Here is a 19,326-nt window from a genome sequence, read left to right on the forward strand (position 1 = left end):
TCGATGAATTTTGACCCCAAATGAAAACAAGGTGTGGCAACCGTGGCCATAAAAGCTATACTCCATTTTTGATGCGGTCAATTCCGCATAGAATTTTTTCACTACAAAATTCACTACCGATCTATCGAAAATTCCTTGTGGAGCGAAAAAATTTTAAACTTTTGCAAGCCCCATACATTCTGTGGGCGGCCTAATGTGGGAACACATTACATGTGTACACTGCATACGCTGAGGTCGATTCTGCATCAGTAAGAGTTTCATCTTTTGACGTATCCAGATCCATGTTGTGTTCTCCCTGGGAAGTGGGCTTTCCTCTACTGCGAGTTGCTGGTATTACGGAATGTGTTGGCTTAGGTGTTAATTTTTATTTTTACCTCTTATTTGAAGTTATGATTCAGTTTAAACAAAAAATAGAAAAAGTTATACCTGTGAAAAACATTGAAACTTTATTTTTAAAGTACTCAAATATTCTATTATAAGTAAACATGTTCAATAAAGGAGCGTTTTTTACATTCTGAAACATATTTTTAATGATTATTTACTATGTTAAAGTTATTTATTGAGAATTTTAAAATTCAATTAAGGATTCATTTTCATTTCTTTTAGGTTCGCTTGATTGTTAATAGTTTCCTTGAGCAAAGCAGTAGCCGTAGACTCATACATTTACTTATGAAAATCTTACCTAAATTGGTATGAAATACTTTAAGTAGCTTTGACGAAATTCATACACTGTTCAAACTCATGACTCAATTATATGGTTGGCTCATCTCATCAGCTGATTTTATTTATTTCATTGCATGGTCGATGGGATTGTCAAAAGGAGGTGGTAAACTCAAAATGAAACCAACACATTGGCAACATTTTCTTACACATACAAAACCGCTAAGTTTTATGTTTCCACTCCATACCATTCGCGCCAACACCAATACACAGATTTTGACAATTTGAACAGACATATTTTGTTATTGTACAGATGAGCCAACCATATAGTTGAACCATGGTTCAAACTTAAACAAATAGTTTTCTTTTTTAAATGCCCTAAATTAAACATCATCTTTTTGTTAACAATTGACAAAAACTTTGTTTGCATACAAAAATTATGTAATTCTAATCGTGCGGGATTTAACGACACCATTTGCATTTAAAAAATTAATGAAGCGCTTATTTTTCAGTAGTTTAATTTATTCCTCTTTAAATTATAGTACATTAAAAAAGTAGCGTATAATCACATTGCATTTATATCTACCATTTAGCAACTATACCGCAACACTATTCCTTGTTTTTTATGTTACCGAATACAATATTGATGAACAAATTTGTAATGAACGATGTTAAAAAGCAAGTAAATAGATGCTATGTGTATGAAAGTATGCGTCCGTGCGTATATATGTATAAGTTTAGCTTAAAGTCTAGAAACATATTTTACAGCTCATCCTTATGTAGTAATGTATAACGATTTTTCGAAGGCCCCAACTTCCTAAAAGTCGATTCTGGTGGTGAAGTTCCTTTGCCTCTTGAATCTGTGTCCGTGTTCACTTCATTAGCTTGCGGATCGGGACCATAGTGGAACTCTCTTTTTTTGTAGTGATCATAAAATAAATATGTATCAATTACAATAAACTTATGAACTTAATTCACTTTTAAACTAACCTGTGCAATTTTCCACTGTACAAATCTTGCAAAAATTGCTTTAATTTGCCAGGTACATACATATCTTCGAATTTTGGAAACATATACATGTGACGGAATGAATCGATAGCAATCAATGGCAAGTCATCTTCCGATTTACCCAAATGATGTAATGGATGCGCAAAACGATGACCATCCGCTGTAAGGAAATTAACATTCTCTGCGAAAGAAATTTTGCACAAACATTTATTTTTAGATCATAACAAGCATGTAAAAGAAATACGATTACAAAACAATAACGATTTTAGAATTTTTAAGTCGATTACGCTCATTTTGACACCAATTTAATAGTTATTCGGCAACTTGCTTTCTGATTTGATAGTTGGGAAGCTCAATAAAACCGCGCTACGTATGATATGAGTCCCCAATATGGTCTAAAAGGAACGCACTGGAGTAAACTGCGGGCCTGTCAAAACACCGCGCCAGAACTGCCACGGGATGTCTTTTTATGTGTGCAACACATCATCTGCACAGTGAGGCGAGAAAACTTCCCATAAAGAAGAGAAATTAAATGCTGAGCAAACAGTTTCTGCTGAATACCCAGAAAAATGAGCATCTGATTAAAGGGGCCCGCTTCCCAGGAACTTAAGCACTATGAAGAAATTCAGTCGTATGAAGAAAAGAGGCATGAAAAGGCCCTCAGGGACTTCCAAAAGAAGGCGTCGGACAACTATAACAGGGGTTGTTGCCCTGTGAACTCTCTTCTTAAATACAAATACCCGCAACCCACCGTTGAGGAAAGCAACTTTCACAGGGTGACGAGCGTCACTTTAGCTCAACTTCGATCTGGATTCTGTAATAGGGTTAACTCTTACTTTTCCAGAATCAACCTCGGCATACCCAATATGTAATAGGTTTTAGCACCTTAACCCGGACGAGAATAATCTAAGCGGAGGGGATTTCTACCTCAACCGCCAATAATACAAAATGACAAACATATACTACGATACATCAAAGCCACCGCGATCGCCAAAAACAACACTGAAACCTGGCCATTATCAGCCTATAATGTTTTCCAAATAGAAAAAGTTCTGAAATCTAGGAAGTAATAGAGCTTAAATCTGGTGGCTTGCTGATAAAGGTAAATAACCTCAACTCAGCAGAAAATTTCACCAAAGCAACCTACATATAGTCACGAAGATAACAAACGACACACTAACTCCAACAGGAGCAGCAATTTAAACATTTAATTGCAATATTGTGTAAATTGCAATATTGACACACATACCTCTGAAGACCCCTCTCCGTTTTACACCGTTTGCCAGCACAGAATATATATGTTTGCGACATCCGCCCAATGCAAGATGTTCTGGTCTCCGCGACGGCAATCCCCGACGAGCTTCATTGCGCCATGTTGCCAGGCCGCAAACCCAACTACACCGTGTACCCCAATGCCTACCCAAGGACGTCCAGTCCCAGGGCCACAACAGCAATTGCGTCCTGGCCTCCCTTAACTGAGGCGTAGTCACCCATCACTTACCCCTAGAGTGACAACGTCTCCCCCGCTGCACTTCGGAATTTCTGTTAAACTGTAATGGATTAACTGGGAAGATCACGGAGATAGTCGATTTCATGAAGCGGCATAACATCCGCTCGCTGCGATCCAAGAGACTAAACTCACAGCAAGATCTGCTCTGCAGACCTGTTGTTGTTGTTGTTGTTGTAGCAATGCTCGCCCCACCTAATAGCCGCGACCGATCACAAATTGTCATCAATATCCTCTAACGGGAGTCCAAGGAAACTTGCCGTTTCAACAGGGGTGGACCATAAGGAACGGGGTGTTAGAGGCGTTGGTTCCACATTACAATTAAAGAGATGGTTGGTGTCATGTGGGGACACATTGCAAGCGGGGCATACATTTTGTATGTCGGGGTTGATTCTGGATAGGTAAGAGTTTAACCTGTTACAGTATCCAGAACGAAGTTGAGCAAGAGTGACACGCGTTTCCCTGGGGAGTATGCGTTCCTCTTCCGCGAGTTCTGGATATTTTTCTTCAAGTACTGGATTCACCGGGCAATTCCCGACATAAAGGTCCGACGCCTGTCTATGGAGTTCACCAAGGACCTGCTTGTGTTTTTTCGCTTCATACGGCTGGGTTCTCAGGTGCCGTATTTCCTCAAAATGCTTACGGAGATGACTCCTTAGGCCCCTAGGCGGTGCTGGTTCGTCAATCAGATGTCTGTTGGGATGCCCAGGTTTCTGGGTATTCAACAGAAACTGTTTGGTCAGCATCTCATTTCTCTCCCTGATGGGGAGTATTCTCGCCTCATTATGCAGATGGTGTTCTGGGGACATAAGAAGACAGCCCGTGGCGATTCTGAGAGCAGTATTTTTGCAGGCCTGTAGTTTCTTCCAGTGGGTAGTTTTTAGGCTTGGCGACCATATGGCTGACGCGTAGCACGCAATCGGCTGGCTAATTGCTTTGTATGTGGTCATGAGCGTTTCTTTATCTTTTCCCCAGGTACTGCCAGCAAGGGATTTGAGGATTTTATTACGGCTCTGAATTCTCTGAACAATTGCGGTTGCGTGCGCACCAAAATGTAGATCCTAATCAAACGTCACACCCAAGATTTTGGGGTGTAGGACAGTCGGTAGCGTAGTGCCATCGACGTGGATGTTCAATATGGTCGACATTTGGGACGTCCATGTTGTAAATAAGGTCGCGGAAGATTTAGTCGGTGACAATGCCAGGTTTCGCGAGGCGAAAAAACTGGAGAGATCAGGGAGATAGCCGTTTATTTTATTGCATAGCTCATCGATCTCTGGGCCTGGGCCTGTCGCCATTATTGTGCAGTCATCGGCGTAGGAAACGATTGTGACTCCTTCCGGTGGTGAAGGTAGCTTAGATATGTAGAAATTAAACAAAAGTGGGGATAGGACACCACCCTGTGGCACCCCTTGTTTAATTCTCCTTGGTTTTGATGTTTCGTTTCTGAATTGCACCGATGCCTGCCGACCACCCAGATAATTTGCGGTCCACCTTTTAAGACATGGGGGAAGGGTAGACCCTTCCAGGTCTTCCAGTAATGAGCCATGGTTGACCGTATCAAAGGCTTTTGATAGGTCTAGCGCTACGAGTACTGTTCTATGGTGGGGGTATTGATTCAAACCGCAATTTATCTGGGTGCTAATGACATTTAGCGCGGAGGTAGTGCTATAGAGTTGTCTGAAGCCATGCTGATGAGGGGCTAGCTGCAAATGTGCTTGGAAATAAGGGAGCAAAATGGCTTCAAGCGTCTTTGCCACTGGCGATAGGAGAGATATCGGACGATATGACTCACCTACGTTAGCTGGTTTCCCAGGCTTTAGTAGCGGGACCACCTTGGCCATTTTCCATTTCTCGGGTATGGCAAAGGTGGAGAGAGACAGGTTGAAGACATGCGCTAAATATTTGAAACCCTCTTTCCCTAGGTTTTTAAGCATCGGCATGGCTATGCCGTCTGGGCCCACTGCTTTGGATGGTTTAGAGCGACCAATGGCGTCCTCAACCTCTCTAGCGGTGATGGTGATTGGTTACGCGCTGAATTTGTGTTTATGTGCGTGTCTATTGGCTCTCGGTCTATCTTTGTCGACCGTAGGATGCATTACATATTGTCGGCAGAAAGCGCTCGCGCATTTTTCCGCATCCGACAGCACCTTATCGCCAAAGGCGATGGAAACTTTGTCTTTGTGCTTAGTCGGATTCGATAGGGACTTTACGGTGGACCAAAGTTTACCTACACCGGTAGAGAGGTTACAACCTCTTAGGTGCTCTTCCCATTTCGCCCGCTTGTGTTCGTCCACAAGCAATCTGATGCGTTGGTTTATATCCCTTATTTGGGGGTCGCCTGGATCAAGCTGTCTTATAAGGTCGCGTTCCCTCGCTAAGCTCGCGGCCTCCGCCGGGAAGTGGGGCCGGATTTCGGGAATTTTCCGGCGGGAATGAAATGTGCCGAGGCGGATTCAATGACCTTACGGAAGGCACGCTCCCCTTGGCGGGCATCAGTCGGGATGGGGAGGGCAGCAAAGCTGCTGTCTGTTGCAGATTTATATTCTTCCCACTTTCCTTTTTTGAAGTTTATGAAAGTGCGTTTTTCGGTGACGATGAAGTCGGCGGTACGCTCGAACGAAATAAGTATGGGCAGGTGGTCGGATGCCAATGTTACCATCGGCTGCCAGTTGACGCAGTTTACGAGTTCTGCGCTCACGATTGAGATATCTGGCGAGCTATGACAGCTTCCTACCATACGTGTGGGGGCGTCTCCGTTTATTGTGCAGAACGTCGTTTCTTCTATTTGATCCGCCAACATCTCACCCCTACTGTCCGCCCGCAAGTTTGAATGCCATAGGTCGTGATGGGCATTGAAATCGCCTAAGATAATGCGATTGTTGCCAGTGAGTAAGGCCTCGATTTTAGGGCGGTATCCACTGGGGCAACAGGTGACAGGAGGGATGTAGATGTTGATGATTTCTATATTTGCATCGCCTGACCGGACAGATAGGCCTTGACGTTCTAAGACATTGTCCCTGCGGTCGATGCCAGGATCAAATATATGATATTGCACAGAGTGGTGTATAATAAACGCGAGGCCGCCTCCATTTGCGCTCTCGCGGTCCTTCCTGTGGACATTATACCCAGAGCAGGTCTGCAATGCAGATCTTGCTGTGAGTTTAGTCTCTTGAATCGCAGCAATGCGGATGTTGTGCCGCTTCATGAAATCGACAATCTCCGTAATCTTCCCAGTTAGTCCATTACAGTTTAACTGCAGAATTCTGAGTGCATGAGGGGTGACGCCGCCACTCTAGGGGTAAGTGACGGGTGACTACGCCTAGGTTGTGGAAGGCCAGGACGCAATTGCTGTTGTGGCCTTGGGACTGGGCGCCCTTGGGCAAACATTGGGGTACCCGGATGATTTGGGTTTGCGACTTGGCAACATGGCGCGATGAAACCCGTCGAGGGGTTGCCGTCGCGGAGACCAGAACATCTAGGAAAGTGGCACCACCCAAGGTAGGAGCTGCATTGAGCGGATGTCGCAAACCTATATATTCTGTGCTGGCAGACGGTGCAAACGGAGGTAGGGACTAAGAGTCTGTTTCCCTGACCTGCACGATTGCTGCCAGAAAAGAGGGGGGGAGAAGAAGACGGGGGCAGGGGCTGATGCTCAGCATTACTACCAGCTCTACTACGAAGGTAGTAGTTATGAGTGGTATCAGCTGTTTGAGTTGTTGGCGCCGTGGGGCGCGAGCAGCAGCGGGTACTTGTTGTGGCTTGCTGAGCAGCGAGGCTGCTGGAAGGTAGTGGAGGGGCGCTTAGGCGTAGACTACGGGACGCCCTTGGGCGTGAGCAGCAAGGAGCCACCAAAGATAAAAGTTACGTGGACGTCGGGTTTTGTGATCAAGCCCAGAACAACCTGTCCGATGCAACCATCCCTTGCACGAGACACACTGAACAGAGTATGACCGTCCTAAAAAGATTCTTTTCTGGCAAATGCAGCAAAACCATTTCTCAGGACCGGGGTCAGGAGACGGACCCGGATTGGGTTCGATACCTTCCCGGAGTAAGAGAATATGTAGCAATCCTGCTGCAAGGAGCTGCTGGGAGGATGACAATTTGTGGGAGGGACGAAACAAATTAAATGGGGTCACACTGAAATGACAGTCCTTGGTCGGGAAAAATCCCGAGTCGCTCCGGTACATAGAACCGACTGCCTTGGGAAGCGCTGCAGACCTGTTCTGGGTATAATGTTCACAGAAAAGATCGCGATAGCGGAAATGGAGGCAGCTTCGCGTTTATCATACACCAGTCAGGGCAATATAATATATTTGATCTCGACATCGGCGGCTGGGACAATATCTTAGAACGTCACGGCTTATCTGTCCGGTCAGGCGATGTAAACCTAGAAATCATCAACATCTAAATCCCTCCTGCCACCTGTTGCCCCAGTGGATACCCCCCTATTATCAGACCACTACTCACTGGCGATAATCGCATTATCTTAGGCGATTTCAATGCCCACCACGATCTATGGCATTCAAACCTGCAGGCGGCCAGCAGGGGTGAGATGTTGGCGGATCAGATAGAAGAAACGACGTTCTCCACAATAAAAGTCAGAGTTCGCCAGATATCTCAATCGTGAGCGCAGGACTCGTAAACTGCGTCAACTGGCAGCCGATGGTAACATTGGCATCTGGCCACCAGCCTATACTCATTTCGCTTGAGCGTACCGCCAACTTCATCGCCACCGAAAACCGCACTTTAAAAAAGGAAAGTGGGATGAGGACAAATCCTTTACAGACAGTGGCTTTGCTGCCCTCCCTATACCGACTGATGCTCGCCAACATAGAAGATTCTTATCGACCGATATATCTCCTATCGCCAGTAGCCAAGACACTTGAAGCCATTCTGCTCCCCTTCTTTAAAGCAAATTTGCAGCTAGCCTGTCATCAGCATGGCTTTAGAAAACTCCATAGCACCATCACCGCGCTAAATGCTATTAGTACCCAGATAAATTGCGGTTTAAATCAAAACCCCCACCATAGGACAGTACTCGTTGCGTTAAACCTGTCAAAAGCCTTTGATACGGTCAACCATGGCACGTTACTGACCGCAAATTATCTGGGTGGTCGGCAGGCATCGGTGCAATTTAGAAACGAAACATCAAAACAAAGAAGAATTAAACAAGGGGTGCCACAGGGTGGTGTCCTATCCCCACTTTTGTTTAATTTCGACATTAAAGCAACCTTCGCCACCAGGAGGAGTTACTATCGTTTCTTACGCCGATGACTGCACAATAATGGCCACAGGCCCTGGCCCACAGATCGATGAGCTTTGCAACAGAATAAACCGCTAACTCCCTGATCTCTCCAGTGAAACCTGGCATTATCACCGACGAAATCCTCCGCGACTTTATTTACAACATGGACGTCCCAAATGTGGACTATTTTGAACATCCACGTCGATGGCACTACGCTAACGACTGTCCTACACCCCAAAATCTCGGGTGTGGAGTTTGATCAGGATCTACATTTTGGAGAGCATGCAGCCGCAATTGTACTGAAAATCCAGAGCCGTAGTCACTGACTACTGAAAGGTGGAGATCTGTGGAAAGGGAGCTTATTAGCTTAATGCTTAAGATGATGCGGGAACAACCAAGTAAGCCCCTTCCAACCTTTGATTCGGGGGGATGGTATAATGGTGTGAAGATGATAGCGTGCGACAACATCGCGAGCTTGCGGTGGCTGGAGGAAGTCGTTCCAAACCTCCAAAGGCAAGGCACGAATGCGCGGTTTGAGGTGGTGGATAAAGCGCAAATCCCCACGGTACCAAAAGTTAAGGTATGGATACCATGCGTGATGAAGTCGGAGGATACACTGCGACTTCTGCAGAATCAGAATCCGAACATACCGACACAGGATTGGAAGGTACTTACTGTATCTCGGCCTACCGAGGATGGTCAGTTCTACATCTTCCAAATAAACAAGCAGGCGGAGGATATTTTGTACACGCAGCTTGGCAAAATGTCCTTTGGCACTGGCAAAATTTACATGCGACTCAGGAAAAGAAGTCCCGAGGATAAAAATCCTAACACGCTGGAAGTGGGCGAAGTCGAAAAGGACCTCAGAAGCCTAAGGAAAAAAGACAGGTGGAGGTCCCCGACGTCACCACGAACGTGCTAGAAGAGGACCAACCGCTAAATGGTGCTGTGACTCGCACAGAGGAACACACGGCACAACATTCACGAGGGGCTGAAGGGGGCCTCGAATACTCTAAACCAAAAGGGCAAGAGGAGGACGACGACGTCAAGACGAAGGTGCTGGAGGGGGACAAACAGCCCAATGGTGCTGCGAGTCCTACAGATAAACCTCCAACACAGTAAAGTGGCGTCGAGCGAACTCCTCCTAACCCTTGAGGAGGGTTCGTTTGACGTGGCGCTGATCCAGGAGCCGTGGCTCTCATCGGGAGGAAAGGTTTCTGGACTTAGCGCGCGCGGGTTTGGCGTTTACTACGCACAAACGGAAGGACGGGTGCGAGCTGTAGTAATGGTAAGGAAACAGCTGCATTCATATATGCTGCCTAATTACACCACCGAGGATCTCGTAGCGGTGGCCGTTGAGCAAAAGAATAAGCAGGCATTTATCCTGGCGTCCTGCTACATGGCCCATGCTGCGGAGGTTCCACCGATGGAGTGCAAAAGGCTAGTACAGGAGGAAGGGCGCAAAGGGCGGTTGGTCATAGGCGCAGATGCAAATGCGCACCACAATGCGTGGGGAGGAGCAGATACGAACGAGAGAGGCGAATCTCTATTTTGTTACATCCTGCAAACCAATTTGCAGATAGCCAACAGGGGAAATGTTCCTACATACATTGGTCCAACATCCAGCAATGTTCTGGATATTACATTGAGCTCCGAGCGTGATATATCAAGGTATGATTGGATGGTTCTCGATAGACCATCCTTCTCCGACCATGCGTATATAAGCTTCAGCATCCCACTAAAGAGGGTAGAGAAGGGAGGAACCTTTAGAAACCCTAGCGCAACGAATTGGACTAAATTCCAGAAACATGTAGAAACGAAACTGGGACAACCCAAAGAGGTTGCTAATGTAGAGGAACTGGAGGAGTCGAATGAATTCTTGCTTGCCCTCTAAGAAGATTCAGAGGAAAAGCAAAGCCGCCATGGTGGAGCAATGAGCTGAGTCTTCTAAGAAGACAGGTAAAAGAAATGTTTAAACTCGCAAAGACCGCGGAAAGCGAAGCGTGTCGGGACGAGTACAGGGATCTACTGAGGATCTACAAGCGTGAAATTACCAGGGCGAAGAGAAACTCATGGAAAAGTTTCTGTACGGACATAGAGTGCTCCAGTGCAACAGCACGGTTGAAAAAAGTCCTAGCAAAGGGAAACATAGTCCAGGGACTAATAAAGAAAGAGAACGGGGAATGGTCACGTGATAGTGAGGAATCCCTTGAGGTGCTTCTTGATACACATTTCCCATCGGGAGACGGTTTAGAAGAACCAGCAGACATCACTCACACTTCGATCACGGAGCTAGTGGTGCCGGGCTTGGTGACCAATACCAAGATCGAGTGGGCAGTGAAGACGTTTTCTAAGTTTAAATCGCCGGGCCCAAATGGTATATTCCCGGCCATGCTACAAGTCTCAAGTAGGGCGGTCGTGGAATGGCTTAAAATAATATTCGATGGGTGCATAAGACTGAATCATGTACCGCACTCTTGGAGAACTGCTCGTGTAGCTTTTCTACCAAAGGCGGGGAAGATCGGTCACGTGTATCCCAAAGACTATAGACCCATTAGCTTAACATCATTTCTGCTCAAAACCTTTGAGAGGCTGATAGATGTGTACATAAAGTCCAACGTGGATGAAAAGCTGCTCTCCACAACACAGCATGCGTACACCAAAGGCAAGTCGGTAGACACCGCATTGCATAGGGTGGTAATAAGCATAGAGAAATCCCTGGAATATAAGGAGTATGCTCTAGGAGTCTTCTTGGACATTGCCGGGGCTTTCAATAATGTTGCAAAATGGGCGATTATGGATGGTCTTAATTACATTAAAGTACATCCTGCCTTAATCAGATGGATCGGCTGCATGTTAAATTGCAGGATGATTACATCACAATGGGGATTGTACGAGGCCACGAAATCAGTGGACAGGGGCACGCCGCAGGGAGGGGTGCTATCACCTCTGCTGTGGACACTGGTCATCAACCAACTGCTCAGGCAATTCGATGAGGGACCCGTAAAACTTACGGCTTACGCAGATGACGTTGCAATTGTCATAAGTGGAAAATGCCTTCCAACGATTAGTTCTTTGATGGATCGGGCGCTTCGGGATATTCATACCTGGGCATCTAATGTCGGGCTGAAAGTCAATGCGGAGAAGACGGATATGGTCTTGTTTACAAAGAGGTACAAGGTCCCAAATTGGACCAGGCCTAAGTTAGGAGCGGTGACCTTACAGGAGAAAGCCACACAAAAAACAACATACCTCAAAAAATTAGAGGGGGTATGCAGACTATCGATGCTTTGCATTACGGGAGCCCTGAAAACAACCCCGACGGCTGCACTGTATGCCATTCTGCACATTCCACCTGTAGACCTGGTAGCAAAGAACAAAGCGTTAACGACCGCAACCAGGCTCGATGCTTCGGGGCAGCTTGAGCGCCGACCATATGGCCATAGTAGTATAGCGTCCTCAGTCACAAGACGAACAGACTACATGATTCCCTACCTGCACTTTGAGGGAGATCTTAAGGCCACAATAGAGGTGGACGGTTGGCGCAAGGGTGCGCAAATGGCGGACGAGGCGATACATGTGTACACCGATGGTTCCAAAATGGTGGAAGGAGTAGGGTCTGCGGTATACTGCGCTGATCCGGAATTAAGCAGATCCTACAGGCTGCCGGATTACTGTAGCGTTTTCCAAGCGGAAATATTAGCCGTAACCAAAGCAGTAGAAACCCTGGAAGAGAATAGCTTAAGCTGCAACCGTGTTAACTTTTATATTGACAGTCAAGCAGCAATTAAGGCAATAATCTCGCATAGCACAGCATCTAAATGCGTGTTAGAGTATAAGCAGTCTCTGGAGAGAATCGGGACAGGGAGAAGCATACATCTATATTGGGTCCCAGGGCATATGGGAATAGATGGGAATGAAAAAGCGGACGAATTAGCTAAAAAGGGCGCATCCCTTGAAGCTTGCTCCGTAGACGTCCCAATTAGATTGGGCGAGATTAAGCGAATGCGAGAGGTGCACATGATCGACCAAGCAGAAAAGGCGTGGGTTCAAGCGCGGGGCTGTAAAGTGTCGAAGATTATGTGTAGGTCTTACAACCTTAGACTAACACAGTTGCTTCTATCATTAAAAAGAGAGGACTGTAGACTCATGACGGGTATTCTGACTGGACACTGCCTTCTGGCGTCGCATGCCTTTAAATTAGGCTTGGTCAGTGATAGCAGGTGTAGGAAGTGCGGGTTGGAGGAGGAAACGATCGAGCACGTTCTGTGCTCGTGCCCTGCACTTGCCAGGCTAAGACTCCAGCTATTAGGAGTGATACAGCTGTCAGATCTAGAAGCAGCAAGTGGCTTAAGTCCTAGGAAGCTTCTAGTATTTGCCAAGAGGACGGAGTTATTTTATAACATAGGTCCTGGTTTTTGATAGGGTTTTTCAGTTTGGTCGTTAAAACAAACTTCTGGTAACACTACGGACTCAATCAGTCTATGTGAGGTCCTCATGGACCGGCCAGTTCAACCTACCTACCTACCTACCAGAGCCGTAATAAAATCCTCAAATCTCTTGCTGGCAGTACTTGGGGAAAAGACAAAGAAACGCTCATTACTTCATACAAAGCAATTGTCCAGCTGATTGCATGCTTCGCGTCGCCGATATGGTCGCCAAGCCTAAAGATACTCACTGTAAGAAGGTACAGGCCTGCCAAAATACCGCCCTCAGAACCACGGGCTGTCTTCTTATGTCTCCAGAACACCATCTCCATAATGAGGTGAGAATACTCCCAATTAGAGAGAGAAATGAAATGCTAACCAAACAGTTCCTGTTCAATACGCCGAAACATGGGCATCCCAACAGACATCTGACTGATGAGCCTACACCTCCCAGAGGCTTAAGGAGTTATCTCCGTAAGCATTATGAGGAAATACGAACCCAGCCGTATGAAGTGAAAAAACACAAGCAGGTCCTCAGTGAACTCCACAAACAGGCGTCGGACCTCTATGTCAGGAATTGTCCGGTGAATCCTGTACTCAAAGAACAATACCCAAAACTAGCAGAGGAGGAACGCTCTCTCCACAGGGAAACGCGAGTCACTCTAGCTCAACTTCGATCTGGATACTGTAACTGGTTAAACTCTTCCTGTCCAGAATCAACCCCGACATACAAAACACATGTCCTGCTTGTAATGTGTCCCCAGATGACATCAACCATCTCGTTAACTGTATTGTGGAACCAACGCCTCTAACACCCCTCTCATTATGGTCCACCCCTGTTGAAACAGCAAGTTTCCTCAGACTCCCGTTAGAGGACATTGATGACAATTTGTGACCGGTCGCACCTATTGGATGGGGCGAAGCCCTGCTACAACAACAACAGGACCCCTCTCAGGAGCCCCAGCGGGTTAAGGGGCTTAGAATATACCCACGGCAGGTATGCCTGTCGTAAGAGGCGACTAAAAAACCTAAACCTAAATGATTAAAGCGGTTGTGTAGCGCAATCCTTTCAAGGGGTTGCCAGCGCAATTTATAGCATCTACAACCCAATTGTCAACAGCCGAGGCTCTGGCGACTCCAAGTTCCATGGAACTAGGGGGTAGGGAGAGGGGTGCCTAGAAGGTTCAATGTGGTCATATTAAATTCTTCCCAAGATGGTAGGGCTTGTACCTTAATAGTGTATGCAAAGCCTTCCTATGCGCGAATTACAAAAATAGTAACATAGAAGGACCGCTAAAAGAAAACATCGACCAGGTCTCTGCACCTGCTTCAAAACCTTTAAATAACATTCAAAACCAAGAAAACGCAAACCAAAAGAACAACCAAATATAATGCAGTACAAAATCACTTCGAAATAACATTCAAAAAACAAGTTCAAACTTCAATATTGTTACATTTTTTACAAAGATAACAAAACAACTTAAACAAAACACAAGAACCAGCAAACTAGTTAATCACACAAACACAGAAAGTGAGGACATAGAAATGTCAACTTGCAAAACAACAAATAATAATAACTACCACTCAACTCCAATTCACTCAAAGATCCAGCAACTGAAGAAGGATTTGGAGAGCCGTGGATTGAATACAACCGGCATTAAACTCGAACTTCAAGCAATGGAAGCAGAAGGAATTAACGTGGAAGAGTATGTTTTTCATCTTGATGTCGACGAGACAACAACAAAAATTGAAGAGAAAAACGAAACATCGCAGACAGTTACGAGCACAGACTTGAACATGATATTGGCTGCAATAACTGCTCAAACATCGACAGTGGCATCTCAGCTGGAATCGCAGAAGACACGTTTAACATCCAAGATGGAAGTACAGGAGGCACGCATTTCAGAAATGTTGCCACAAATGTCATCTCAACTGGCATCGCAAGAGACACGCATAACAGCCAAGATGGAAAAACAACTAGAATCGCAGGAGAACCGTATAACAGCGAAGATTGAAGCACAGGAAACACAAATTTCATCACAGCTGGAAGAACAAAAGACATATATGGCAACTCAACTGAAAGAACAAGAGACACGCATAACAGTACAACTAGAAGCACAAGAGGCGCGTATATCATCAAAACTCGAAGCGCGCATGGACGAAAAAATAATGCAGTTTGAAGAAAAATTCGAGGCAGAGAGGTCGTATACAGGAGTTGCAATTAAATCGCTCAGCTGTTTCAGCAAGCAATCCAAAGGTAAAAACACCATCCTTTGACGGTTCTGTTCCTTTCCAGGTCTTTAATCTACAGTTTGAGAAGACCGCAGCAGTGAACAACTGGAATGCTGAAGATAAAGTTGCTGCACTGTTCGTAGCATTGAAAGGGCCTGCAGCTGAAATCTTACAGACAATTCCAGAGCACGAACTGAACAACTATGAAACATTGATGAGCGCTCTAGAGGGACGATACGGAACTGAGCATAGCAGACATATACCAAATGGAATTGCTGAAACGCTTCCAGAGGCCTGGTGAAACATTGCAAGAGTTTGCGTCGGATGTTGAAAGGCTAGCACATTTAGCGAATACGGACGCCCCCGTGAAATACACTGAAAGGGTAAAGATTCAGAGCTTTATAAATGGCATACGGGACGTCGAAACAAAGCGAGCTTCATACGCAAACCCAAAGCCAACATTCGCAAAAACGGTTTCACAAGCTCTGATTCAGGAAACAGCGTCGCTTCTGTGTAAGCCAGTTTTCAAAGCACGCCATGTGAAAGTAGAAAGGCCAGAGTGGGTAGACACAATATTGGAGGCGCAGAAAGGATCGCAAAAGCGGAGTGAGAGAGTTATCAAATGCTTCAAATGCGGAAAGCCCGGTCACATTGCACGTCATTCCGATCTTGATCCTAGTGGGTGCAACATCATGAGTGCTTTTAATAACAAAGCTGGAGGGGATGAAGCGGATTTGTGTTATCCCGCCGTCTTCTTCTTCTTATGCTCCTCTGTTGATATTTCTGTGGCACCAATTCATTACTCATTTCAGTGAGTACCACACGAAATGCAATACTGTGCATTGTTTATATTTTATTTCTTAATTTCAAACATATTTTCAACAATAATTAAACTTTTCATTTTTTTTTAAACAAAATAAGAAATTTCAATTGACAAAACAGATGACTTCGAAAATTTGAAATTCCTATAAACACAATTATTGTCCTCCCTAGGAGAAAAGAATTGGAGGAATTTTTCCGTGGGAATAAAAAAATCCGCGAGAACAAAATTCTGAGGGAATATTTAGAATTGGGCTGTACGAGTATATTACAAGAAACACACATAGTGCAGAAGAATCGGCATCTACTACATTTTCCTAGTTATAGGACTTTTTATTATAATAAAGATTTTCAATACGCCAAATCTGGCATTGCCTTCTTAATAAAAAGTACTTTAAACGTATCGAATCTTGTTGTACCCAGGCATAACATATTTCTACATGTACTTCCCAAGGCAGTCGGTTCTATGTACCGGAGCGACTCGGGATTTTTCCCGACCAAGGACTGTCATTTCAGTGTAACCCCATTTAATTGTTGCGTCCCCCCAATAAATTGTCATCCTCCCAGCAGCTCCTTGCAGCGAGACTGCTACATATTCTCTTGCTCCGGGAAGGTATCGAATCCAATCCGGGTCCGTCTCCTGACCCCGGTCCTGAGAAATGGTTTTGCTTCGTCTGCCAGAAATCTTTTTAGGACGGTCATAATCTTGTCAGTGTGTCTCGTGTAAGGGATGGTTGCATCGGACAGGTTGTTCTGGGCTAGATCCCAAAACAGGCGTCCACGTAACTTCTTTAAATCTTTTGTGGCTCCTTGCTGTTCACGCCCAAGGGCATCCCGTAGTCTACGCCTTAGTGCCTCCCCCCCCCCCCCCCCCCCACTACCTTCCAGCAGCCCTGCTGCTCAGCAAGCCACAACAAGTACCCGCTGTTGCTCGCGTCGCATGGCGCCACCAACTCATACGGCTGCTCGCACTCACACCTACAATCTCCGTGGTAGAGTCGGAAGCAATGTCGAGCTTCAGCCCCTGCCCCCGTCTTCTCTCCACCTCTTTTCCGGCAGCTGTAGGTCAGGGAAACAGACTCTTAGTCCCTACCTCCTTTTGCACCGTTTGCCAGCACATAATATATGTATATGTTTGCGACATCCGCCCAATGCAGCACCTGTCATTGACGGTGTCACTTTCCTAGATGTTCTGGTCTCCGCGACGGCAACCCCCCATGGGTTTCATTGCGCCATGTTGCCAGGCCGCATACCCAAATACACCGGGTACCCCAATGCTTACCCAAGGACGTCCAGTACCAAGGCCACAACAGCAGTTGCGTCCTAGCCTTTCACAACCCAGGCGTAGTCACCCGTCACTTACTCCCAGAGTGACGACGTCTCCCCCGTTGCACTTCAGAATTCTGCAGTTAAACTGAAATGAATTAACTGCGAAGATCACGGAGATAGTCGATTTCATGAACCTCCGCATCGCTGCGATTCAAGAGACTAAACTCACAGCACGATCTGCTCTGCAGACCTGTTCTGGTTATAATGTCCACAGAAAAGATCGCGAGAGCGGAAATGGAGGCGGCCTCGCCTGTGCAATATCATATATTTGATCCCGACATCGGCCGCAGGAACAGTGTCTTAGAACGTCAAGGCTTATCTGTCCGCTCAGACGATGAAAACATAGAAATCATCAACATCTACATACCTCCTGCCACCTGTTGCCCCAGTGGATACCGCCCTAATATCAGCGTCTTAATCACTGGCAATAAATGTATTACCTTAGGCGATTTCAATGCCCACTACGATCTATGGCATTCAAACCTGCAGGCGGACTGCAGGGGTGAGATGTTGGCGGATTAAATAGAAGAAACGACGTTCTGCACAATAAACGGAGACATTCCCACACGTATGGTAGGAAGCTGTCACAGTTCGCCGGATATATCAATCGTGAGCGCAGGACTCGTAAACTGCGTCAACTGGCAGCCGATTGTAACCTTGGCATCTGACCACTTGCCCTACTTATTTCGCTCGAGCGTACCGCCGACTTATCGTCACAGAAAAACGCACTTTCATAAACTTCAAAAAACGAAAGTGGGACTAATTTAAATCCTTTACAGACAACCGCTTTGCTGTCCTCCCTATCCCGACTGATGCTCGCCCAAGGGGAGCGTGCTTTCCGCAAGGTCATTGAATCCGCCTCGGCTCGCTTCATTCCCGCCGGTAGAATTCCCGAAATTCGGCCTCACTTTCCGGTAGAGGCCGCAAGTTTAGCGACAGAACGTGACCTTATAAGACAGCTCGAGCCCGGCGACCCCCAAATAAGGGATGTAAACCAACGCATCAGATTGCTTGTGGATGAACAGAAGCGTGCGAAATGGGAGGAGCACCTAAGCGGTTGTAACCTATCTGCTGGTGTAGGTAAACTTTGGTCCACCGTAAAGTCCCTATCGAATACGTCCAAGCACAATGACAAAATTTCCATCGCCTTTGGCGATAAAGTGCTGTCGGATGAGAAAAAATGCGCGAGCGCTTTCTGCCGACAATATATAATGCATTCTACGGTCGACAAAGGTACGCGAAGGGCCAACAGACACGCACATAAACATAAATTCAGCGCGTCACCAATTACCATCACCGCCAAAAAGGGTGAGGATGCCATCGGTCATGCTAAACCATTCAAAGCAGTGGGCCCACACGGCATAGCCATGCCGATGCTTAAAAGCCTAGGGAAAGAGGGTTTCAAATATTTAGCACATGTCTTCAAACTGTCTCTTTCCACCTTTGTCATACCCGAAAAATGGAAAATGGCCAAGGTGGTCCCGCTACTAAAGCCTGGGAAACCAGCTAACATAGTCATATTTCCCGATATCTCTCCTATCGCCAGTAGCCAAACCGCTTGAAGCCATTTTGCTCCCCTACTTCAAAGCAAATTTGCAGCTAGCCTGCCATCAGCATGGCTTCAGAAAACTCCATAGCACCACCACCGCGCTAAATGCCATTAGCATCCAGATAAATTGCGGTTTAAATCAAAACCCCCACCATAGAACAGTACTCGTTGCGCTAGACCTATCAAAAGCTTTTGATACGGTCAACCATGGCACGTTACTGCAAGACCTGGAAGGGTCTACCCTTCGCCCATGTCTTAAAAGGTGGACCGCAAATTATCTGGGTGGTCGGCAGGCATCGGTGCAATTTAGAAACGAAACATCTAAACCAAGAAGAATTAAACAAGGGGTGCCACAGGGTGGTGTCCTATCCCCACTTTCGTTTAACTTCTACATATCAAAGCTACTTTTGCCACCAGAAGGAGTTACTATCGTTTCCTACGCCGATGACTACACAATAATGGTCACAGGCCCAGGCCCACAGATCGATGAGCTTTGCAACAGAATAAACGGCTACGTCCCTGATCTCTCCAGTTTTTTCGCCTCGCG

At 46.1% G+C, this 19,326-nt stretch overlaps 1 protein-coding gene across 3 annotated transcripts in view; it reads right to left on the reverse strand.

Annotated features, from left to right (window-relative positions):
- Window positions 1-420: 420 nt before the first annotated feature.
- The window catches only part of ERp44 (Endoplasmic reticulum protein 44), a 50,760-nt gene continuing 31,854 nt past the window's right edge, over window positions 421-19,326 (reverse strand). For all 3 annotated transcript variants that reach the window (XM_067782783.1, XM_067782785.1, XM_067782784.1), the window contains 2 exons: window positions 1,651-1,849; window positions 421-1,573 (listed from right to left, as the gene is read on the reverse strand). In XM_067782783.1, the coding sequence (XP_067638884.1) occupies window positions 1,423-1,573; window positions 1,651-1,849 (350 nt within the window). In that variant the 3' untranslated portion in view covers window positions 421-1,422. The remainder of the gene's footprint in view (window positions 1,574-1,650; window positions 1,850-19,326) is intronic.

The sequence above is a fragment of the Eurosta solidaginis genome, chromosome 4 (assembly GCF_040869045.1).
Source record: "Eurosta solidaginis isolate ZX-2024a chromosome 4, ASM4086904v1, whole genome shotgun sequence".
Lineage (NCBI taxonomy): Eukaryota > Metazoa > Arthropoda > Insecta > Diptera > Tephritidae > Eurosta > Eurosta solidaginis.